Consider the following 26,511-nt stretch of genomic DNA (forward strand, 5'->3'; position numbering starts at 1 on the left):
ATTAACCTGCATTTCACATTTACAAAATTAAAAAAAACATGTAAATACAATTCATAAATTCTAAACACGATTAAAAAATATGTCAATTTAATTTATAAATTCAAAACATGATTAAAAATATGCTAATTCAATTCGTTAGTTTAAAACATGATTCAAAAATACTCAAATCTAATTTGTAAATTTAAAACACGATTCGAAAACATGCAAATCCAATTTGTAAATTCAAAACACGATTCAAAAATATGCAAGTTCAATTCGTAAGTTCAAAACATGATTCAAAAATACTTAAATCTAATTTGTAAAATCAAAATAATATTCAAAAATATGCAAATCCAATTCCTAAGTTCAAAACATGATTCAGAAATATGCAAATAAAATTCATAAATTCAAAACACGATTAAAAAATATGTAAATTTTATTTGTAAATTCAAAACACGATTTAAAAACAGGCAAATCTAATTCCTAAGTTTAAAACACGATTCAGAAATATGCAAATCCAATTTATAAATTCAAAACACGATTAAAAAATATGCAAGTTCAATTCCTAAATTCAAAACACGATACAGAAATATATAAATCCAATTCGTAAATTTAAAACACAATTCCAAAATACACAAATCCAATTTGTAAATTCAAAACACGATTCAAAAATATGCAAGTTTAATTCCTAAGTTCAAAACACGATTCAGAAATATGCAAATCCAATTTATAAATTCAAAACACAATTACAAAATACACAAATCCAATTTGTAAATTTAAAACACGATGCAAAAATATGCAAATCCAATTCGGAAATTCAAAACACTTGTGAAAAGGGTCTATTAAAGAAACTTGTTCAGGACTAGAGGTTTACATCCCTACTATTTACCATGCATTTTTAGACTGTGCTTCTTACATCAGTGACAACATCACTATCTGCTTGTTGTGATGTATTATTAATGTAGGTCATCAGATAGTACCTACCAGTATATAAATACAATGAAAAGTCTAATTTAGTAGAAATTTTTTAAAAATAAGTTGTTTAAATAGCAGAAAGGAGAGAGTGTGTACTACAGGTGGTTTGTCAAGCCCACTCACATAGCGCAGTCACAAATTGCGCGTATTTCTAAAAGAATAGAGTGTTTATAAGAAGGTGTCTGGTGCATATGGAGAGGAAAAGAATGTGTCACCTACAGGTGGTTTGTCAAGTCAACTCACCCTGCATGAAGCACACTAAGAATTCATTTTACACATGAACACAAGTCTATTATAAAATCATTATGTACACTAGAGTCTCTGAACCTGCTGCATTTCAGACAGCAACATTTTAATGATTTATAATAGATGAATCACTCTCTGACAATCTTAGATTCAGCATGGATATAAACATTATGATCATGATTTGAATACAGTTGTATTACAGAATACTGTGAGCATGTATTCAAATGATTGTTGTTTGCTTTTTGATATGTTTAGACCCAGTAACTAACATGGTGTGTCTCATGCTTACTTACTTTTATACACCCCTTATTAGCCTCACTAACACCAATTTCAGCAGCATCCCAATAGTTTAACATAGGCGTTTCCCATCCAGGTACTGACCAACCTCTTTTTTTTCTTTCTTTCTCCTTTTTTCATTCTTTTTTCTTTTTTATTGCATAACAAGAACAATAGCATACAAAATTGAGACATACGATGCTTACATTTTTTTATGTCAAAAAAACAAATCCGTAGACCAAGAACAAAAACAAAAAAATAAATAAATAAAATTACAGGGGATATAGAAATTACAAAAAAAAAAACACATAAGAAAAGGATTAAAAAATTGCATACATTCTTATAGCTTTTTTCATTTTATTATTATTATTTTTATTTATTATTTATTTATTTATTTTTATTTTTTATTTATTTATTTATTTTTATATATTTATTTTTTGTTTATTTATTGTGTGTGTGTGTGTCTTTTGGGTTTTGATATAAAGATTAAAATAAATACTAGGCTTATTATTGGACCATTTTTGTTTGTGTACATGGTACTTCCGAAATATTATCATTAAATTAATAAACAAATTTTGCTCCAAAGTTTTGTCATTATTATTGTATATGAAAAATATCTTTACAAGAAAACTGAATTTTTAAATTTGTAGGCTTGAATATAAGTTATTCAACATCAAACCAAAACATTTGGGCCAACTCTGCCTTTCTTCAGTGGGCAACCGGTGTTTAGCTGCAGGCTATGGCAGTGTCAGTTTGTGTATGGCCTGGTGGCCCTTCAGATCATGCGTTTCTTCACCAGTCATGGGGCCATTTTTGTTGCTAGGACAACCCTGCATGTCATCCTAATATCACGATCTGTCAACAGTGCTTCACATGTGAAATTGCACAAGTGTGAATGATGCATTTGTGGAATTTTAATATGTGTGAGTGATCAGTTTTTTAGGCAGACACAAATAACTGCAGTCATGCTTTAGCTGCAGCAACCACTGCCCCCTAGTGTACTCACAATGAACTGCAACTCTTATTCTCTTGAATAGAGACATAAGGGATGATATCTTCCTTCGTTCAGCCTTGTGCTGTAGTAAGACGATGTTTTATCTCATTACCAGGCTGTAAAACAGCAGACACATCAAGGCTGGGGCTTTAAAGCGACAGTAATATGTGAACTGAAGATAAAGAGACTGTGTGGAGGTTTGTACACATACGGGTCTGCCTGTCAGTGTTTGCCGTCAAGGAGATGAGCGTATCGGTTTGCTCATTACAGTCTCCTTGTCTATCACTCACTGGAGTATGACATCAGAGCCCACCCTTCAAGCTTCGCTGTGTGTATTTCTGTCTGTTTTTCCATCTTTTTCCACCTCTCACCACATGCATCTTGCTCATCTCTTCCACATCCCACCTGCTTCAGAAACAGACACTTCTAGACATGTTCCACAGTCAAGATGTTTGCTAGATATTTCTGAATTCCATTTCGAGTGTGCTTTTGCTTTGAAACGTTCTTGTGTAACATTTAACAGATGGGGGAAAATTATTAGATATATTTATTATTGACAACATGGTGGCTCAGTGGTTAGCACTGTCACCTCAAAGCAAGAAGGTTCAAGTCCTGGCTGGGTCAGTTGGCATTTCTGCTTGGAGTTTGCATGTTCTCCTCGTGCTCGCATGGGTTTCCTCCAGGTGCTCAGGTTACTCCCAGAGTCGAAAGACATTCAGTATAGGTGAATTGGGTGAAACAAAATTGGCTGTAGTTTAAGTGTGTGAATAAGTGTGTATGAGTGTTTACTGGAAGGGCGTCCACTGTGTAAAAGTTATGCTGGATAAGTAAGCGGTTCGTTTCACTGTTGCGACCCCTGATGAATATAGGGACTAAGCTGAAGGAAAATTTGTTATCTATTATTATTATCTCAGATTGGGCTTCACAATATATGGTTGTAGCATTGATATCGCAATGTGTGAATGTGCAATATTCACGTCGCAGGATCTGTAATGTGGAGTCAGGATTAAAATTGACCAGGTATGATTGTGGAGTCATTTCAGATTATTAACGTTTATTAGCTGTGTGTGTTTTAAGGCCTGTGACTGTGTAAGCATTTTAGACGAGTTAAAAGCAATTGTGCCAAAGGAATTATTGTATAATTGATATATATTTTACTTAATACTACAAATGCTCTACTGTATTTATTTATGTATATAATTAGTCTATGATATATTCAGCAGATGCACTCCTCTACAAAATCTTCCCATTCAATATAAATGTATTCATTATTTCAAAATAGAGTGATTCAAGTTATTTGGGGAAATATCGCAATATACACTCAGAAAAAAATATATTTTTCTTGTTCAAACTACTTTTTTAAAATGAGCTGAAACAACGTAATTCTTGAGATTTCATTGGGACAACTTAATTTTTTATGTTCAATCCACATAAATTTGTTAAAAGTGTTAAATTAACTTAATCAGTTCTTGTTGGGACAACATTATTGAATTGTGTGGACCCCGGCAATTTTACAGTGTACATTACCGGTCAAAAGTTGGGGTCTGTAGGATTTTTAAATGTTTTAAAATAAGCTTCTGCTTTCTCAGCAAGGCTGCATTTGTTATACAGTAATTTTTTTTTATTTCAGTATTTATTTATTGCATTATAAAATAACTGTTTAAGAGTAGTTTATCTTTTAATTTAATCATTCACATTAATCAGTCACATGATCCTTCAGAAATTACTTTGATAATAATAATAATAATAATAATTATTATTATTATTATTAATTCATTTTATTTTCGGCTTAGTCCCTTTATTAATGTGGGGTTGCCACAGCGAAATGAACCACAAACTTATGCAGCAAGTTTTTATGCAGCAGATGCCCTTCCAGCCGCAACCCATCTCTGGGAAACATCCACACACACACTCACACACACACACTCATACACTACGGACAATTTAGCCTACCCAATTCACCTGTACCACATGTCTTTGGACTGTGGGGGAAACCGGAGCACCCGGAGGAAACCCACACGAAGGCAGGGAGAACATGCAAACTCCACACAGAAACGCCAACTGAGCCAAGGTTCGAACCAGCGACCTTCTTGCTGTGAGGCGACAGCACTACCTACTGCGCCACTGCCTCGCCCATTATTATTATTATTATTATTATTATTATTATTATTATTATTTTTATTATTATTATTATTAATGATAATAGTAATGAAAGCAAAAATGACTGGACTATTAATTTTATTTGAAACTACATACGATAAGTAATACATAAATATCTAATAAATAAGTATTTAACAATTTAACTTTTTTGCATTTAAAAAATGCCACCCTGATGAACAGAATAATTTCTTTAAAAAATAAACATAAAAAAACTGACCCTAAACTTTTGACTGGTAGTGCAAAAAATAAAAATATCACAATGTACATTTTCTCCAATATCGTGCTGCCCTATTCTATTTGAAGCATTAACTTTGTTTCAGTTTGATAGACAGCATACATATGCCGTACAAGGCTGTGCCCTGCAGGCATTTTTGTGTTTAAAGGAAGTCTAATAGTCATATAATAGACATCTAAACATAGTAGGCTTGATTAAACAAGGCTAAATTTGGCCTTCAGTGAAAATCTAATAGACAACTATAACAATAGTTCAAAAATAGACTGTAGTCATCAAATACACAGTAATGAATGACTACTTATGTGAAGTATGTCTAATGTGTTATTTTGTTGACAAGTTTACTTTTTGCTCAAAAACATGGAAAAAATATTATGCATAAATGTTTTGAGGTACACTACAAATTCTGATTGTAAATTCATATACAGTTGAAGTCAGAATTATTAGCCCTCTTGCATTATTAGCCCCCCCCCCCTTTTTTATCCCCCCCCCATTTTCTGTTTAACAAAGATTATTTTTAAGCAAAATACATAATAGTATATTAATACTATTAATAACAATGATGACAGTAAATAATATTTTTCTAGATATTTTTTAAGACACTTCTATACAGCTTAAAGTGACATTTAAAGGCTTAACTAGGTTAATTAACTATGCAGGATAGGGTAATTAGGCAAGTTATTGTATATTGATGGTTTGTTCTGCAGATAATCTAAATAAAAATATAGCTTAAAGGGGCTAATAATTAAAATGTTTATTTAAAAATTAAAAACTTTAACTGCTTTTATTCTAGCCAAAATAAAACAAATACAACTTTCTGTAGAAGAAATACACTATCAAACATACTGTGAAAATGTTCTTGCTCTGTTAAACATGATTTGGGAAATATAAAAAATAAATAAATAAACAAATAACAATTCTCAAAGAAGGCCTAATAACTTGAGAGGGTGCTCGCTGCAGAGCCATTTGAGGAGAGCTGAGCTCCAGCGAGGGGGAGCATGAGCTGTCGCTCCTCCTCCTGTAAGCTGTTTTAACGCGTACACCAACCCCACCCCTAACCCTACCCCCAGTGACATCAATCGTAGAAGAAGTGCAAAAAAGGTGGAGCTCAAGCTTAAGCTCCCCCTCGCTGGAGCTCAGCTCTCCTCAAATGGCTCTGCAGCGAGCACCGCTTGAATAACTTTGACTTCAACAGTATAAAGCAGGGGTGCCCAAACTTTTTCTTATGAAGTGCCAAAAAACAAACTTAAATAAACATATCAAGCTGTATTGCAAAGTTTCCATGAATATTTTTCTCGTTTATTTAAAAATAAATATTAAATATTACTTTAAGCATATTAACTAATCTATTATATATATTTTTTACATGTTATAATAAACCTTTTATAATGAAAACATACATTTAATGCCGAATACACTAGTCAAGCTGCACTTACTTTGATTTGCTCATGAGGACTTCAGAATTGTGCTCTAACCGCTGAGCAACAATATATTCCTTTAAAAGAAATTTATTTATAAAATTGACTTGAAACATTTAATTCAAGTATTTTTTTCTTTTTTTTTTTGTAGATTAAAAAATAAATAAATAAATAAAGATTACGTTAAATTAGAAATGACACTGAGTATTAAAACCATTAACCCCCAAATTTTCTCTGGGATGGCAGGCCAAATCAAGGGTTGCAATGGGCCAGCTTTGGCCCGCATGCCATAGTTTGGGCATCTCTGGTAGAAAGCCATATCTTCTGTCTTATGGAACAAAAACGCAAATCTTCTAAAACTCTCAAGATTTTATGTGTGACCTTTATTTTCCCAGAAAGAGAATATATCTTGCATACGTGTTTTTATTTGAGATTTCGGTGTGTGTGTGTGTGTGTGTGTGTGTGTGTGTGTGTGTGTGTGTGTGTGTGTGTGTGTGTGTGTGTGTGTGTGTGTGTGTGTGTGTTTGTGTTTGTGTGTGTGTGTTTGTGTGTGTGTGTGTGTGTGTGTCTGTGTGTGTGTGTGTGTGTGTGTGTGTGTGTGTGTGTGTGTGTGTGTGTGTGGTGCGGTGCGGTGCATTATCAGGGTTGAACAAGCATGCATGTAATGTTTTCATTACTTTTTTTTCCTGCCATGGCCCAATAGTCCTATCAGCTGCATGGAATTCTGTGTGGTTCTGTGAATAGCGACGCTTACCAAACAAGTTTATCTAGTTCTAAATATAGACCTTCACACGCCTCTGTGTGTTTTCATTCTTAGGTCCGGCTGTAATAGGATGGGCGGTCTTATCACTTCACCTGTAAGAGGAAGTTGACTTTCAAAAGTAGGAGTGTCTTTCAGGTGCAGCCAAAAGGAAGTCAAGGAAGCGTGCTACTGTGTCTATTAGTGTGTGACTGTGTGTGTGTGTGTGTTAATGGCTGTAAGGATCCGTCATGCCCAGACTGTGTCCAGGCAGTGTGTGTTGCTTTGCCCCTCTTTTGTTCGGCTGTGATGGAGGTGTCCAGGGAGATGCCAGTCGATTGAGAGAGGAAGACTTTTTGGATACCTCTTCCAGCAGTTCAGTGAGAACAACAGGAGGAAAGGCAGTCAGCAATAGCCTCTTCTCACAGGTTTGGAGAGCTGCTACTGTATGTGTCTGTTTTCTAGAGTGAACGCTGCTGTGGACTCTAACTGTGTGCTGTTATATTAGTGATGATGTCATTTAGTGGATTGTGAGGTGGAATGTCTAGTCCTGTTTCTGATCCCTTCCTCACACCAACCGACTCAAGATTGGCTGTGTACGGTACATTCAGGACAATGGGCTTATATAAGAGATAAAGCTGAGGTTTGTGTGTGTGTGTGTGTGTGTGTGTGTGTGTGTGTGTGTGTGTGTGTGTGTGTGTGTGTGTGTGTGTGTGTGTGTGTGTGTGTGTGTTCGTGTGCTTGTTTGTGTGCGTGTTTGTGTGTGTGTGTGTGTGTGTGTCTACATTTATACATATATATGTATGTTAATATGAGAGATGATGCTGAGTGTGTGTATGTGTGTGCGTCTATATGTATGTATATGAGAGATTATGCTTAGTGTGTGTGTGTGTGTGTGTGTGCGTGTGCGCGTATGTGGCATGTGTACATGCCAATGTGTTTATATGAGAGATGAAGCTGAGGTGTTGTGTTTGTGTGCGTGTCTGTGTGTGTATGTATAAGTTAATGCTTATGTGTTTATATGAGAAATTATACTGATGTGTGTTTGTGTATCTGTGTGCGTGTGTATACATTTGTGCTAGTAAGTTTATATCAAAAATTATGCTGAGGTGTGTGTGTGTGTGTGTGTGTGTGTGTCTGTCTGTGTGTGTGTGTGTGTGTGTATGTATACATTCATTCTTATATATACGAGAGATGATGCTGAGGTGTGTGTATGGTTGTGTGTTTGCACATGCGTGTGTGTGTGTGTATGTATACATTTATCCTTAGGTGTATATATGAGAGATGATGCTGAGGTTTGTGTGTATGATTGTGTGTGTGCACATGCGTCTGTGTGCCTCTGTGTGTGTACGTGTGTTTGTATGTGTGTTTATGTTAATGTATTTATGACAGATGATGCTGGAGTAAGTGTGTGTGTGTGTGTGTGTGTGTGGGGGTCTCTGTGTGGTTCTCTGCATGTCTCTCTCTCTCTTGATCTGGGCTAGCAGGACATGCTCATTTGAGCTGATCTGATTACCCGGCATTAATGCAAAGCCTATAATGAACAACACAACTGGACAGTCTGGGCAGTAAAAGAGACATAAGCACTGTCAAACACATAATTATGATGACTTACGTTTATGCACTTACCAGATGCTTTTATTTAAAGTGACTTCGAGGAGCATAAGCGATTTATACATAATAAGTGATGTTTAGCATCTCAATTATTTCTCCCAGCCAGAAAACAGGTTAAATGCAGAGCTTTGGCTTGAGCCTTCATGCTTCACACATATATTCTCCTGAGACAAAAGCACTGTTCAGACAGAGCTAGTCAGGTACATTTGAGCAAGTCAGGAAAAAAATTAACCTCTGGAAAAATTACAGTCCAGCCAGGAATGTGTGTGATTGCGGTATATAATTTGCTCAGGATGTTTCTTATTCGTTTTTTAAAACCTTTTTTGAATACCGAATGCATATGGCTGGGTGATTCCTGTGGTTGTTCTGTTCAAATTCAATAAGAGGATTAATCCATGTGGAGAGCCCATCATAGGCCAGGTCATACCTGACAGCTCATTGCTGAGTATGATCCTCACCTCAGTTAATTCCGTATGTAATTACACACATAATGTGAATGAAATCACTGATCTTCTAGGTTAATTAATGTAACTGAAACAGTAAAGAGCCAAAGACCTTGGTAATTTTATATGCACCTCCTGTGTGGAATAGATTTCTTTAACGTCATAAACTGTGCTCATGGGGTGACATGGTGGCTCAATGTTTAGCACTGTTGCCTCACAGCATGATGTTCGCTGGTTTGAATCATGGCAGGGTCAGTTGGCAGTTGGAGTTGATCTCCTCGTGTTCACATGGCTTTCCTCCGGATGCTGTGGTTTCCCCCCACAGTCCAAAAACATGTGCTGTAGTTGAATTGGGTAAACAAAATTGCCCATATTTTATGATAGTGAGAGTGTATGGGTGTTTTCCAGCTGGAAGGGCATCTGCTGCATAAAACATATGCTTTAATAGTTGGCAGTTCATTCCGCTGTGGCAACCTCGGAAATATAGACCAGACTAGAAAATGAATGAATGCTCTGGGATTCTTTCACTTCATTTGGGAGACAATTCCAAATTTTTGGAGCATAGTGACTAAAAGGAGTGCCACCAGATCCCATCAGGTTTACAGAGTGAAATTCTAAGTCCAGCGCTAGAAGAGCGTAGCAAACGGTTTGGGACATATTTCGATAAGGTAGGTAAACCTTTAGGCCTTTTAAATGTGTTATGGGACCTTGACATTGAACTAAGCACATTCATGGCAGTCTTAAGCATAGGCTTCCTGATGCATAATGATGCATTCATAGATGTTACTGTAACACACGTGGAATGAGGAAGCATGGATTCTATCATTCATCAAAACTAGCTTGTGTGTCTCCCGGATACTGCAACGGAACCTGTTAAAAATAAGAGTAAAGTTATGTTTGTGTATACTTGACTTCAATCAGGCAAACTGACATTACAGATTTCCAACATTTGAAATACTCCACAGTTGTAGTGCTCGACAATGAGGACTGCCGTATGCATGCAAGACGCTCTGGACAGTAGACAGGATCTTTACGGGCCCAATGCAAGTTTAATTTGGCTGTGACTGTTTGTCAGTTGTGTGCAAATAGGATGCTTTTCTCACCTAGATGTTTGTTTTGGAACCTGTCTCGTTTGCCCAGTAGTTTGGCATATGTGAATCTGCACTCGCATCTCCACCGAAACAATCAGTCCAAGACTGCATGACTGAGGTGGTCTCTGCTTGATTGAAATAAACTCTGGAGTGGATTGATTGTAGTGAGAAAGCAAAACGATCCCACAAATTAACTAACCACCAGGTTATATCACAGTGTAATATGGTTGTGTAATAGCCATATGCGGCTAAATGAAGAGAGAAATATGCATATGTTGGGATGTCATTCCTACCGGCCACTTGTTTTTCATGTTGAATGCAAAAGTGAAGGCATGCTTAAATGTAACCGAGTGCTGTTTATCCGTTAGGAAAATTGACAGAAATTACCATCTGAGCATTCTTCTATATTTTAATCTTATAATATTTTATAATGTTTTGTAAATTCATACACTGACACAATGAAAGAACGATGAAAATTGATCTGCTTTTTGATCAGACTGCAGTCTTGTTTCATCTGTTATTTCCCTCTATAATTTAACCCTATATTGCATAATTCTAGCCAACGTTATTTCTTTTTGAATAAATTGATTAATGCAATAGACACATTTTCACAAAACTTGACAAAAATACAACTTGGTGACGATGTCTGTGGGTGTCAAAATTATAAATTATATATATAATATATGTATATATATATATATATATATATATATATATATATATGTATATATATATGTGTATATATATATATATATATATATATATATATATATATATATATATATATATATATATATATATATATATATATATATATAAATAAATTTTTTATTTTTTCAAATGTAGTTACATCACAATTGTATTTTTTTAAATTGTCAGTTGTATTTAAAAAAAAGGTATGCTGAAGTTATGTTTGTCTTTGGACACATTATTTAAAATATTAGGCTGAAAAAGGGGTAAAAATCTGAACCCCTGGCCCGATCCACTGGACCAATAGAAAAAAATCTTAGAGTTGAACCTTAAGTTAAAATCAAAATGATTAGCCCCTCTTTAAAAAAAAAAAAATTTTAAAAATATATATATTTAGAAAAAATAAAAGTGTTGCTTAACACAGAGGTTCTCAAAGTGGGGGTCGGGACCCCCCGTGGGGTCGCGGGACAATGAAGGGGGGGTCGCCTGGTGATTTTCAAAAATCAATTAATTTTTATTAAACCTTAAGACTTACTGTATTTTATCAATAACCTACTGAAGAGAAAAAATAGTCGTTTATAGTTACTATAAACTATATAGTTACTTTAGTAGCTTATAGTTACTAGTTCTATTGGATTGCCACTTCTCGGGTAATTACATTACTAAAGACACAGCAATACTGTCAGATGCAGCAGATTGATTTTATAACACCAGGTTAAACTTTCTAGCCCATTTACAGCACTGACATACATGTACATAAAAAAAAAAATAAGAATAGACTTAGGTCTATTAGTGTGTGTGTGTGCATCATTGCATACAAGGTTTCTATTTTTTATACCACCACCTCAATGAATATTGTAAGTCACGAGTCACTGGCATTGTCATTTTGGGGGTCGCGGGCTGAAAAGTTTGGGAACCCCTGGCTTAACAGAGAGAAGACTTTTTTCAGCACATTTTTAAACATAGTTGTTATACTATAACAACAAATCATTTTTTAACTTTGCCATGTTGACAGTGCATAACAGTTTTTTTCTTGTTATTTTACAAGACACTTGTATTCAGCTTAAAGTGCAAAATAAAGGCGTAAGGTAATATACAATAGTTAGGCAAATTAGAATATTTAGGCAAGTTATTGTATAACAGTGCTTTATTTTGTTTTGTTTTGACAGTCGAAAAAATATATTTTTCTTATGGGGGGTAAAATATTGACCTTAAATTGTTCAAATAAAAATTTAATTTGATCCAGCCAAACTAAAATAAATCAGACATTCTCCAGAAGAAAAACTTTTATACGAAATGTTTCAAAAATTGCCTGGGAATTATTTGAAAAAGAATAAACACTTTACAGTCGAGCTAATAATTTTGACTTCAACTGTGAATGGTTAAATGACAAAATCATAATGTGTAAAAATATATCTATATAATTTGCAAATACTACAGTATTTGGACCTATGAACTGCCATTCCTCTTAAAACTTGTTTTGTTTCCAGTTGTTCTCAAAGCTAATAATCTGAGACAGCCTGTTGATGGCGAGATCAGCATACATTGAGCTTCTGTGCTATATAGGATTAGCATTCATCAGCTCTATCATCTTCTCTGATCCACTGGTCAAAACCCATTATGGATTCGACCGCCAAGTGTTTTATGCATCCAGGCAGTCTGCTTAGATCACACATACTCTATTACACAGTGTACATATCAGTCAAAATGCATTTCCTTCAGAGCACTTAAACACAGCCTAAAGTGGCGGCTCATTCAGACTCATTTCAGGATTCATCTAATAAACACTAGTATCTAGAACAGCAGGCTGACATGCTTGCCGAATTAGATGCTCTCTGAGGCGCGTGGCGGGAGCATCTATCACTTGACCAGTTTGCCATTCAAAGAAATCTTTCTCTTTTATGTTCCTCGGTCTCCGGTGGGTTGCTTCCTCCCATTTAGAACTTGAAAGCACATATTTCTCTTTTTCTCTTGCTGTCTGTCTCTACACAACGCCCTTCTGTGATGCCCTATTTTTTGAGACAGGTTTTTAAATGAATTAAAGATTAACTAAGATATTTTTAACCATGCATTCAAGTATTTGGGTAAGACTAAATATAAAATTCGACATCTTAAAGCCCTTACAATGAAATATATGGTGCTTTAAACAAATACTGCACAAGAGTTTTAAAAAATCTTTATAAATGATGTAATTCATTTTAAATTATAATAAATATTGCATAGTTAAAAAAATAAAATATTAAATTAAGTTCCTATTAATGTTTTAAAGTGCAGATTAAGACTGAACTAGAATAATGTCATATTATATCTAATTATTAGAATGCTGAGATAATTTTTTCCAGTTGAATTGAAGTCACTGCAATTATTTGAACAAATCATTTTGCAATGTTGGAATAAAAATACAATATAGTTTGTTTCAAAGTAGCTTCACATTAATAAACAGATTATAACAAAATAAATAAAGGACACTTTATCATATATGTAACAAAATGAAATTTTGCTGTAAAGCACAAAAAATAAGTAATTATTCAGCATAAAGGGACAGTTCATTCCCAAAAATGATAATTTGCTGTTAATTTACTCATGCTATCCATTAAATGTCTTTTTTTACTCTAGTAGAACATTAAAGAAACTGTTTAATCTCAAATTGGTAATTCGTGTAATGCAAGTCAATGAATTCCAGCACTATGACTGTGAAAAGACCTACAGACAAGAACAAAATTATTGGAACCCTTCAGTTAAATAAAGAAACACTACACTGTTCACCAAAATAACTTGAAACTGAAAAAGTAATGAACATTCAAACTTGACTGAAATTACACAAAAAAAAAAAATCAGACATTGCTTTGAATTGTGGTTCAACAGAAGCGTAAGAAAGGCAAACTATTGAAACTGGCCTAGACAAAATTAAAGGTATCAACACTTTTGTCCATGTCTGTATATAAGCAAAACTGTATGGTTATCAACATTGAGGTCTTGTAGAGCAAAAAGAAAATAAAACCATCTGTGCAAGAATCAGGACATTATTAACAGCATTAGTATTACTAATTGACAACCGCTGCAAACCAAGCTGAGCACATTCTGCACGAGCACAAGCTTCCTGATGCATAACCATAGACATTATGTGTTGGGAATAATGTTAAATGTTGGCATAATGTTGGGAATCTTGTAAAAGTGAGTGTTTTCAGTTTCTCTGCATTTAATTTTGGGGTAAACTATCCCTTTCATCTGTTCGGCGTTGGTTCAAAGTTCATCACGATGAAGTATGTTCAATTCAGCTGTAAGCAGCTTGACAGAATGCTGTAGTGTTGATATTCAGCTTGTTATTGTAATTTTAGCAATTATGAAGCAAATTCAGTTCAGCTAAATGCAGCTAAATCGAAAGTTATAGTGTTTATTAATCAGCTTGTTTATTCAATTCAGTTCAACAACCGCATTGAAAAATGCATCAGTTTTTCCTGACTACTCAAGACAATTGTGTCATCATCAGCTGGACTTTAGTTCAGGTTTTATTCTCTCCCAGTTGTAGCAGTAGCTATGTTTGCAAAGATGTGAATTGAACTTATGCGCAAAACTGGAATATTGCCTAAAACATATGCAAATGAAGTACTGCTTTCTTCCAGTCAGTCAAAGAGAACAAAGTCATCACTTCCTGATTAACTGGTGGCAATTATCATAAAGAAAAATAGAATTTTCTGTGGTAGAAGACATCAATGTGGGCCTTTTGTCTTATCTAATATAGGGCTTGACCGCAGAATATGAAACACAATGATTGCAGTTATAATTTACTTTTAGAGACACAAGACTGCTCTTTGAGAACGCAGCCACTTAAGACTGTTCTGCCATTCTGGGAGGTAATAGTACTAAAACACTTTGATGACAGACATTGGCTGGAGCATTTTGGAAACTTTTCAGATGTCGTTTGGTCATTCTAATAGATGTTGTCTGTAGGCGCTCCATTGGTTTGTCCATTTATGCCGTCCCATCTCATGCCAGTTCTGAAAGAATAGCTTTTTTTTATTATCACATGATTTGGTAAAACAAAATCTGACACAGCCTCATTGGAACAATATGCCCTGGATATTTGACACTGGGAAACAAGTGTTTGTGGGTACATATGACTGCATTTTATGTGTAAAACGAATGCTATGGGAAGATACTGCTGACTGTTTACTTCTGTATGGATGGCTTTTCTAACATGACTGGTTTGTGTGGTACTGTGGCTCACCAAAAATAACTGCATTAAATTGAGGTAGGAGCATGCAGCCATGATGGCTTTTTTTTCTAGTTTGCTTTTGAAAACACTATTGGCTGGGTTTAAGGAAGGGGGTAGATGGGTCAGGATATTTCAATCTGATACATTGCGCATAACGACAAGCCAGTTGGCTTCTCTCACAGACATGCACGAGAAGGACGTTCATATGCACAGACATGTTTACAGTGGCCTCTAGTGGATTTACAAAACATGAGAAAACATACTCCAGTAACACATTTGAGATTTTTAAAAGTACCCTCCTGTGGATTTGTGAAAACAAAAACTGCAAGACCACATAGTCCGTGGTACATATTTACCAGTTCTCAAAAATGTAGTCCAGGGGTCCGTTCTTCGTACGTGGATTACTCAGTTAGCTGGATTTGGATATTGACGATTTGACACGATCCAGGATCGTTTCGTTCTTCAAAGCTAATCCGAGAGTTGTTGTCATAGCAACAGTTCTGCTAGGTCAAACCTGATCGGGAGCAGGTTCAAGTCATATAAACAGGATTAGATCGGCTTAGTTCAAGCAAAGATAATACAGAAAGTATGTTCCGAATTCTGATATTTTATTACAGTAGTAGTTATATACACTTGGGAAAATGGTAATTTTTTAAACTCTATATATAAAATTATAGTCATTAATAAAATAAATAAAGTTATACATATTAATAAAACGTATGCAATCTGCACCCTCGAAATGAAAGTACAAAGACTGCCACCTGGTGGTGCAAAGAGAAAACTTATTGATATGAACTTTTTAGATCGCTTTAGTACAAATTGTGGATAATAGAAATGCACAATATGTGACTTTTTTAAAAGCAATAATACATTTATGCAGTCATAAACATGTTTTGATAGTTAATATGCCGGTGATTTGATGCTTCACAAAAGTTGCAGACACCTTTACCAATATGAAAATGCTTTTGTAAACAACCAGTTATTCTTTACACCAATTAAAAAACGGCTACTATAATAAAGAAAATATTTTCTAAATGTAGAACTAAATACATTGATTTGCATTGAAATACATGATGAATACACTTGACACATGAACGTGGAAAGCCTGCAGCTCACAACAAATGTGGAAGGTTATTGCGTGTCATATTTAACAAGCCGTTTACTGCTAATTTGATGTAATTTTGCTCACATGGATAATTGAATATTAATCAGATGATGTCATTACGCTGCTGTGCCGTCAGCCAATCGTTGCATTGCTGATCATGATTTCGAGGATCGATAGATCTGTCCTTCACAACACACGCAGCGATCTCAGATCAGTTTATCCAGACATTCTAATCTGATTCGCGAACTCGTTTGAAGAACCAAATTAGCGAGAGATCAGTTATCAAGATTAAAAGATCCGGGATCTGCCAAATAATCTTAGATAATTTAAGCGAGGTACGAAGAACGGACCCCTGGGCACATACTTCAAATGAGCCTGTGTTGCCAAAATCACAGGACTTTTTTGATGCGCCTACTGGAGTTTATTCTATACATGTGCTTCTATCGTAGTTTTTTAAAAATGTCAAATTAGACAAAATTTTATCCTATTTAGTTGTACACATATATTTTTATGAGCATTTTCAAAATGTGCATCTTGGCATTTCCATAAAGCATTTTTTATTTAATGGTCAAAAATTCATATAAAAATAGTTGGATTTAAACATGGCTAATGTAGGCATATCGATAATTTCCAGCCTGATCTCTCAAGAAAACGTAAGTATTTTACATTTTGTCAGTTTAGTGGCTAATTCGTACAAATCCGTTTAGTTGTACGAAAATATGTTTTTAAAAATTAGACGTGGCACTCAACCTGCCCCTAATCGGGCTAAGCAAATCGTACTAAATTGTACGAATGAGACTGTTCGAAATCAAACGAAATAGCCACTAAATCAAAAAGTTACAAAATTGCCCTGGGATTGTGTTGTAATTTTACTGACCATTAAATGTCAATAAATGACATCAACTATAGCAAACCACAAGCAGCAACAAACCTAACTAACTAATGAAAGACAGAAAAAATATATATTGTTAGTTTTTTATTACGTACTGATCGTGGTGATATACTGTAGTGTCAGATGATGTATTTATTCATGATTTAACAAACCTAATAGGTTAAACACTGTGTGATTTGTATGTGTGCAGCCGAACCCATTAGCACACAGCATGTGTAGGATCTGACACTGTTACTGAATGAGTCTTGGCTTCTTCACGGCGACACCTCAGAGGTAGTAAATTCTCAGGCTGTGTAATTTAGTCTCTAATTAGATCGCACATGCACACGCACACACTCATAGGCTGTACTGCAGGGGCTGTAATCAGTTCATTAGGTTAATTACTAGCTGTGAAAGGGACTCATAGTCTCTGTGGGCGCTTTGGGTAATTGGTCTGGCTCTAACTCAACTTAAACCAGACTGTGTCACCCAGCCTGTCTCATTGGACACACGTGCACATACATACAGATCCTGGAATTAAATACGCTGTTTACCCCGCACATTAATCTGATATGATATTTAGGGCTGTCGTTTTGTGCTTTCAGTGATGCAATCTGATCTGTTTGTTCATATTGTGTAGGCAATATCCGGTAAATCTATATTGGTTGCTATAGTGATAATGTAAACGGAAAGAGACTTTCTCATATCAACTGTCATGAGAGTAGCTGTCAGTGAGGACAGAAAAAAGGAAATGTTGCCTCCACTCATGAGAGAATGTGTCATTGCTGTATATACAGTATCATGCATATGTTAGCTGTAAAATTTGAGTAAATCTGATTGTTTTTTTGACTCAGTTTCAGACAATTCTGAGCAATCCTTTGCTCAGTAAGTCATAATTCACAAACATATTTGACCGTATATACTTGTAGACGTATAGTTCAGTTCTCTTAGCTCAATGAGTTCACACTAGTGAACTCCACAGTCACCAGATGTCCATCCAATAGTGCATCTTTTGGATGTAGTGGAATTCACATCATGGATGTGCAGCTGACAAATCTGCAGCAACTGCTTCATGCTATCATGTCAATATAGACCAAAATATCTGAGGAATGCTACCAGGCTGTTAAGGCAGCTCTAAAGGCAAAAGGAGGTCCAACTCTGTACTGCTAAGTTGTACCTAATAAAGTGGCCGGTGAGTGTACACATTTATAGAACAAATTTGATTGTGCAACATTAAAGGCAAGTTATGAAAGAAAAGCTTTGTGCTGATCTATATGTGCATTTTTTTTTTTTGTTGTTGTATAATAGTATTTTAAAAAAATCTGTTTTCCTGTGAAAATTAAAATGTGTCAAAAAGACGTCAAATCAGTTTTTAAAATGGCTCAATTAACACAAATAAATCTAAAAAAGATCTGAAACAATGCATTTCACTGAACTGTGATGAGTAATGTATCTCCTTACAAAAATACACAGGTGTGCTTAATTTTTCCTTGTTTAGATATTATTTACTCCATGTTGCACTCTTAAAGTCAAACCTCTTTAGAGTTTGTTTAGAAGCAGACCCATCTTGTCAGACCTCTCAGTTTGCTTGTTGGCTATACATACTGTACAGTAGGTTCAGACAGCAGCATTCACACTGCAGTATAAGAGTAATTGTGTCAAAGTTTATTTTAATCAATCCCAATCTGCCAAGTTTAATATTTGTGCTTTAGCTGTGCTTGTTAAATCAGATTACATTCAGTTCTCTGTTACAGACCTGATGATTCAGATGTAGTCAAAAATACATCCAGTGTTCCTGCAAATCTTTACAAATCTTTAGAGATCTCAACCAAGGTCTGCTTCTGTAATTATTAATGAAACGTCTAGAAAGAAGAAAAAAGGATTTTACATCTGAATCAACCAGGGATTTTTTTAGGGGAAAAGCGAGGCTACCAGTCTGTTTTTTGATTAATAAGATCTACTGTATGTGTTTAACCAGGCTTTGCTGATCAAAGAACATCTTTTCAATATTTTTGAAAAGAAATAAATATCAACACTGCTTCTGGGTAATGCAGCTTATGGTCCTGCATGCTGTTAGTATCACACAATGTTTAACCATTCTTTACAACACTGATTGTTTAAAAGACAGATGTGTTTGCTTACAGCTCATTGGTGTTTCCGTAGCAACTGATAGATTAGGGTGATTGGCTAAAATTGGGCTATCAGTGTTATTTTCTGATGGGTGTATTGAGCCATTCTAAGACACATTCAAGTAGTGTTAATTGAATTATGGATAATATGAACAGTTACGGTTTACTGTCCTGTTTATGTCCTCATTTGGTGTTCATTCTGTTCTTAATAAACACTCAATGGAGATTCCAGTCTTTTAATTCACTTTCCTTTTCATTGTTCCTGTTTATATTTGGTGGAATTACTGTAACTTCCTTCCTTCTCTCTTTCACTATCATGAATTGTGTAGTTGCTGAGCATATTGAAGGAGATGAGTTATTTAGTCACACTATGAGTATAATAACACATGATTTTCTTAATAGCCGCGCTGCTTTGACTTTAAAAGCCACTCAAACCACTTTTAACAGCAGTTCAGGGCTCAGAAAATGACATATTCAACCCAGTAGTTTTATAAAAAACTAAATTAAGTCTTTGAATCATTTTTAAAGGCTTAGATTTTACAGAGATTACATGGAGATTCATAAGCTGAAGGCATATTTGAGGAAAGGTGTGTTGATTGCAGAGCATAGAAGGCCTTTGAAATGTAATTAGACTGAACTGCTGAGGGTGAATTGTTAGTATTCACAGCACAGCAGCATTGCAAGGCCATGCATTTGCATGGGAACAACAGACTAGCGGATCTAATCTAGCTTTGGCTGTGACATCCTTCATTCGACAAAAGCCATGTGTTATAGCTAAATAAAGGTCTAAATATCATTGCATTATGGAAGATATTTCATCAGTGCCAAATTAAAACCAACTTATTATATTGGCTTTCTGATGCAAGCAGTCAAAATCAGTGAGGTTATAGTTAACAAAAACGAATGAAAAAATAAAAACTAAACTAATTTAAAAAACTAAATTTTTTTTGACTAACTGAAACTGTATTGTATACATACAAAACTAACTTTAACAAAATTATAGCAAAAAAACGTCCTTCATTTTTGTCTTTGTGAATGTATTTAACACATAAACCTACTGTTTGCCTGTTAGAAGTAAATCTATTTACTTCGCGCTGCCTGGTGTTTGACAATGAGTGGACATGACAGCAGCAGGGTAACAGCATTAAATACAGAGACTTTAAAATTATTAATTTAACACATTTGTGCCCAATAATGGGTTTTATTTCTGTATTAGTGATCGTGATCGCGAATGAATTGTTCTTATTAATTAAGTAAACTGGTTGAACTAGTTCACCAAATTGAACTGAATCATTTGAAACAATCCACGTTTCCAGTGAGCACTATTATCCACATTTACTAACTTTTTAACATGCCTGACACCCCATCTGGCTCGAAATAAACCAATATATATTGAGTTATTCAGTTATTAGAACAGTACACTGAGATTTGTGAACTGATAATACTGCGCTTGCGTGATTAAGTGAACCAAACACAAACAGTATATTACAGCCTGCTGTTACTAAACTAAACTTGAACAACTGCAGGGGTTTAAATAAGAGGATCTGGTGAAATGTACATTTATTTCATACAAGTAAATCATGCTTCAGTTGGCTTGCAAAACGTAAATGTAATAAACTTTTCAGATCTGATGTTTTAACTGACTAAAATTAGGATTGCTGACCATATATTTTTGGTATTTTGAGTCCAGACATGGGAGGATTGTCACAAAAGATCTGTTTTAAGTTAAAGATCTGAACTTCCCATCACTACTGTGTATCTAACCTTAGAAGCAGCCTTGCACACATGTTTTACTTAGGGCTGCTATTTTGTGGGCTGTTGTATTTCAATTTGAGGATGGGTAGATGAGGGTAGTGGTCATGTGTCCTCTGAATTCATGTTTTAAAAAATCTTTGTTTTAGTTTTTATTATACAATATTTATCCTGATGATTTTGAATATAACACCTAACAAATATCCTTATGTACAAAAAACTAAAACTAACACTGAAACTAATAAAAACTAAACTGAAACTTAGAAATTTAAAAAACATAGAAACTAATAAAAGCTAGTAAATCTGCCTCTAAAAACTAATTAAAACTAACTGAATTTGAAAACAAAAAGTCAAAATAAAAACTACAGCTAATGAAAAATCCAAAATTATTCAGGCAATTGACTCAAAAAATGCTTCAAGTACAAGCCAATCAATGGGAATGTTCAGTTGAATAGCTCTCTCCAAGTTGAATAGCTACTCTGAGTTTCTGAAAAGAATCATGGGATTTATGGTTTCAGCTGTATGTGGGGTATTGCAGAGGCACTGTGCCCCTCAGATTAGAAAGATGGTGACAATGATAAAAAACAGAGAAGGGGATGGACAGGGAGAGCCAGAATGACGCAAGAAAAAGGAGAAAGAGAAAAGCAGTGTGAATGCAGAAGCTGAGGATTTAAGATGAACTAAAGAGAAAGAGAGAAAGAGAGAGGGATTAGGAGAGGAAGAGGTAGAGATTAAACAAAAATAGCAATCATTGTGTGAAGATGTCTGTCCTTAAAGTTCCTCTGAGTCACCATCTGACATCACTCTTTCTCTCTCTCTCTCTCTCTCTCTCTCTCTCTCTCTTTCTCTCTCTCTCTCTCTCTCTCTCTCTCTCTCTTTCTCTCTCTCTCTCTCTCTCTCTCTCTCTCTCTCTCTCTCTCTCTCTCTCTCTCTCTCTCTCTCTGTGTGTGTGTGTGTGTGTGTGTGTGTGTGTGTGTGTGTGTGTGTGTGTGTGTGTGTGTGTGTGTGTGTTGTACACTATGACAGATCAAAGATGGACAGGGTGAGTGATGTCTGGATCTGATGTTTGTCTCTGTGTTCAGGGAAGCTTCACTGGCAGATGTCTAGACTCACACACCTAACCTAACACACACTCATACATACTTCTTTGTTTAGCTGTATTACTTCAATACCTCACTTTTTGTTTTTTAGGCTAATCACATTTTCTTCCATACCTTTGCTAACCAAACTTGTACTCACAAACCTAACTGTTATAAAAACATTGCATTTTAAAAATGTAATTAAAGCTATATTTACTGCAGTGCCTTTAATGAGCTCTTTATTTTGCATTTTGTAATTAATGTCCTTGATGGAAAAAGTTTATTTTCACAAAAAGTAGCAAAACCCACACATACAGTATGCTTCAGGCTTATACGAGAGTATTCTATAGACTCCTGGATTTTTGTTTTTATCTAAATATAATTACTAGTCAAAACCAAACCCACTTCTCTAGTAAAATATTATTAAATCTATTTATTTTTGCTGTTTAAAATAACCCCATTTGTGCTCAGTGGGAGGTTTTTCAGGATTAAGCTGACTTTGGGGGACAATTGAGCCCCCCACACACACACATTTATGAGCTCTGCTGGGAGTCAGTGGAGAAAATGAGACACCTGTTGAAGGAGATGTGGAGAATATAAACACCTGCAAAACTGACTCAGAGGTTACCCTGACATTGAAGAGGATTGTGACTCAAATCCGAGGTTTTTTTCCCTTATGTGTGAGCAAGCAGATTATTATGAATTTAAAAGTTTAATTCATGTCATTCATGCAATCTTTGTCACTTTATGTAGCTCGAATTTCACAATTGCTCCACTAAGAAAAGAATTTATGATTGAGGTGCTATAAAAAATAGTGCAAGCAAATACTGAATGCAAATGTACTGCACTCTCAGGTTAACAGTAAATGTTCAAAATGTTAATTTTTTTAAGAATAAATAATACATTCCTATACAGGGTGCTGAGGGCTCTTAAAAAGTCTTAAAATGTCTTAATGTCTTTTAGACCTTAAAAAGTCTTAAATCTAAGGACATATTGTGTTGTATGTCCTAAATCTTTTTTAAACAGGTATTAAATTTCTTTTATTCATGTATAGCTACCCAATCAGGCCAGCAATCCAATCACCAACAATCCATCCTAAAAACTTTTAACTTTTTGTTTAAAAAATCATTTGCCATAATTGTTTAATTATTTTCCTTACAATAACATTTGTTTAAAAGATCTCCATGTACTGCTGAGAACACTGACCTCGACAGACTGTTGTGTATATGTTTAGTTTATTATAGTTTTTCAAACTTTAAAAGATTTTCTTTTTATCTTAAATAAAGTTTATGTTGAAAAAAGTTTTGTCACAATATTTAAAATATTTTGCTAAGTATTACCTAAAATGTTTAAATCTGGTATTATTCAATCATGATTGTATTATTAAATGTATTAAATTCTAAACAAACAAATTGTGGCCCAATGAAAAAACTCCTTAGCGTTTAGCCCTGTATGCCCAAATGGAAAGAACCTATATGAGGATATACGCGCATATATGAAACCTATATGTAGTATATATGCACATATATGACAATATATGCTGCATATACAGTTGAAGTCAGATTTATTAGCCCCTCTTTGAATTTTCTTTAACAAAATATTTCTTAAATGATGTTTAACAAAGCAAGGACATTTTCACAGTATGTCTGATAATTTTTTTACTTCTGGAGAAAGTCTTATTTGTTATTAGAAATGAGTTATTAAAACTATTATGTTTAGAAATGTGTTGACAAAATCTTCTCTTCGTTAAACAGAAATTGTGGAAAAAATAAACAGGTGGCTAATAATTCAGGGCAGCTAATAATTCTGATTTCAACTGTATGCATATATATGCCACATATAGACAAAATTGAGGTGCATATATGTGCATATACAGGCCATATAGGTCATATGTATTGCTTTTTTATATCCACATATAAGTCCTATATGTATATACAAGATATGTCTCCCATATAGCGTATATCTCACTTTGGCAACTGGTTGGTTATACATGATGCCTAGTTCATTTTTCTATTATCAAGAAAATAACTAAGAACTAACAAAAAAAATGTATGTACAGTTTTGCAAACACTTGAAATTGGTATTGCATGTAATTGGCATGTTATGGAAATTAATTATGGCAAATAATTATGGCAAATAACCACACGGAAAGAACCTATATGAACCATATGTTTTTAATATAGGTTTTGATATAGGTTTTTAATATATTTGACATATATAAAATTGGCTGTTTTCCTATATATATATATATATAGGAAATATAAATAAATATATATTCTATATATTTCCTATATATAAGTAAGTTACTTATAAGTAATGGTCTTAAAATGTCTTAAAAAGTCAATAAAAAGTTTTATGTCTGCCGAAAAAATATTTAAACCTGTCTATAGTATACCTTACAGAAAACCACAAGAGCTTCACATGTCTAATCAAATAAAGCATGCAGAACACATGTGAACGCAAATATGTTGTTCATATGAAACCCACGTGACCACATGTGAACAAATGTAGAAACGTGTTACAAGCAAATGTTCCAGAAATCAAAAGTTGTTTTCCTTTTGTTTTTCAACTGTGTTTTACAAATGTTTCACAAGGTCCAAATGGGATTTTAATGTGTGATTGTACATGGGAACTGCATGTTGTTTTTCTGCAAAGGATGAAACATTTCAGGGTAGTCTTTTCAATGCATTATTGTCAGTTCAGGGTTGGGTAAAAATAGAAACAGGCTTTGACTTTTAATTTGAATATAGCACTTTCTCACCAGACTTCTGCTCAGTCTATATCTCTGTATCTCAGTGTGTGTTTGTGAAGTCACTGCCTAGATGTGTGCGTCATGTCTTTTGGCAGATTGCCTGGCCAGGTCAGTCACTTTGATTTCCTGCATGATTAGCAACAACACTCTCACTTGTCTTGTTTTAAGAGCGTTGGACCCATGAGAGACAGATATGATGTTGTTTCTGTCCTATCAGCCTGCCTCGCTGCTTGCAACGTGCTGCCACGATTCACTCATGAAATCCACAGCCAACGTCATCAGAGGGCACACAATGTGCCCTGCATGTTTAGACAAGGACAGACTCCATTGTAATTCAACTGTAAAGTGTATGTGCCACAATCTACAGCAGTATTTGTTCATTCAAAATTGCTTTATAGCTTCTATGCCCTTCAGGACCAGATTGAGGAATCAAGGTTTATGATGAAAGTTAAAGATGAATTGATAACCTGACCAAGTTTTAGAGGTCTGCAGTCAACTTTATGGATATTTATGACAGTTCCTCCGTGTAGACTTTTGAGTCAGGAATGTCAGGTTTTACTACTGTATACTTGTTATAAACTATAACCTATAAATAGATATGGAAGAGGAAAGAGTTGGAAAGAAATTAAACTGTTTTTGACTATATTGTTATAGTGAAACTTGTGACTAATATAATGTTTTTATGCTTTTAAGTCCTTATCCCCCTAAAGTAATGATGGTTTATACTGTAAACTACCTGACAAAAGTCTTGTTGCCTTTCCCAGTTTTTGAAACAACCAATAATAACTTGACTTCAAGTTGATCCTTTGGTATATGCGGCTTATATTAAAGGCAAAAGCCTTTAGATTACACTTATTTTACCAAATAAAAAATCATCATGCCTTAGTTTTTAATTATTTAATTATGACAGTAAGACTTGACTTTTCTTAGACAAAAGTATTGTCATTTAACAGAAATAATGTTCGGTATAGAACAATAAGTCATGGAACAGTGGGAAAAGAATGCATATTGTGTATGACTCCCATGAGCTCAGAGGACTGCATTCATACATTTCTGTAATGACTCAAATAACTTATTTATAAAGTCATCTGGAATGGCAAAGAAAGCCTTCTTGCAGGACTCCTGGAATTCATCAAGATTATCTGGATTCATCTTCAATGCCTCCATCTTACCCCAGACATGCTCAATAATATTCATACTGGTGACTGGGCTGACTAATTCTTCCGCAACTTGAACTTCTTTGCTTTCAAGAACTTTGATGTGAAGGCTAAGGTATGAGAAGGAACGCTATCTTGCTGAAAAATTTGCCCTCTTCTGTGGTTTGTAATGTGATGGGTAGCACAAATGTCTTGATACCTCAGGCTGTTGATGTTGCCATCCACTCTGCAGATCTCTTGCACGCCCCCAGAATGTAACCCAAACCATGCTGTCCCCCAAACTTGACTGATTTTTGTGAGAATCATGGGGCCATGTGGATTCCAGTAGGTCTTCTGCAGTATTTGTGTTGATTGGGATGCAGTTCAACAGATGATTCATCTAAAAAATCAACCTTTTGCCACTTTTACAAATGATCAACTAGAAGTCAAGTTATTATTTGTTGTTTTTACAACTGGGATCAACGACAAGACTTTTGTCAGGTTTTGTCATCGTTCACAAGTCTCTGGATATTCCCCACCCATACATGTTTGTACAAAGGAATAGTCCACCCAGAAATTAAAATGTTCTGATTATTTACTTACCTCAGGTGATA

At 34.8% G+C, this 26,511-nt stretch overlaps 1 protein-coding gene across 7 annotated transcripts in view; it reads left to right on the plus strand.

Moving 5' to 3' along the window:
• si:dkey-172j4.3 overlaps positions 1–26,511 on the plus strand; it is a 163,097-nt gene that overhangs the window by 89,819 nt on the left and 46,767 nt on the right. The window contains exon 1 of one of the 7 annotated variants that reach the window (XM_005172318.5): positions 7,187–7,447. The exons of the other annotated variants lie outside the window; for them this stretch is intronic. Coding sequence (XP_005172375.1) covers positions 7,271–7,447 — 177 coding nt within the window. The 5' untranslated portion in view covers positions 7,187–7,270. Of the gene's footprint in view, positions 1–7,186; positions 7,448–26,511 lie in introns of those variants that run through there. 7 annotated transcript variants of the gene reach the window in all.

The sequence above is a fragment of the Danio rerio genome, chromosome 7 (assembly GCF_049306965.1).
Source record: "Danio rerio strain Tuebingen ecotype United States chromosome 7, GRCz12tu, whole genome shotgun sequence".
Taxonomy (NCBI): Eukaryota; Metazoa; Chordata; class Actinopteri; order Cypriniformes; family Danionidae; genus Danio; species Danio rerio.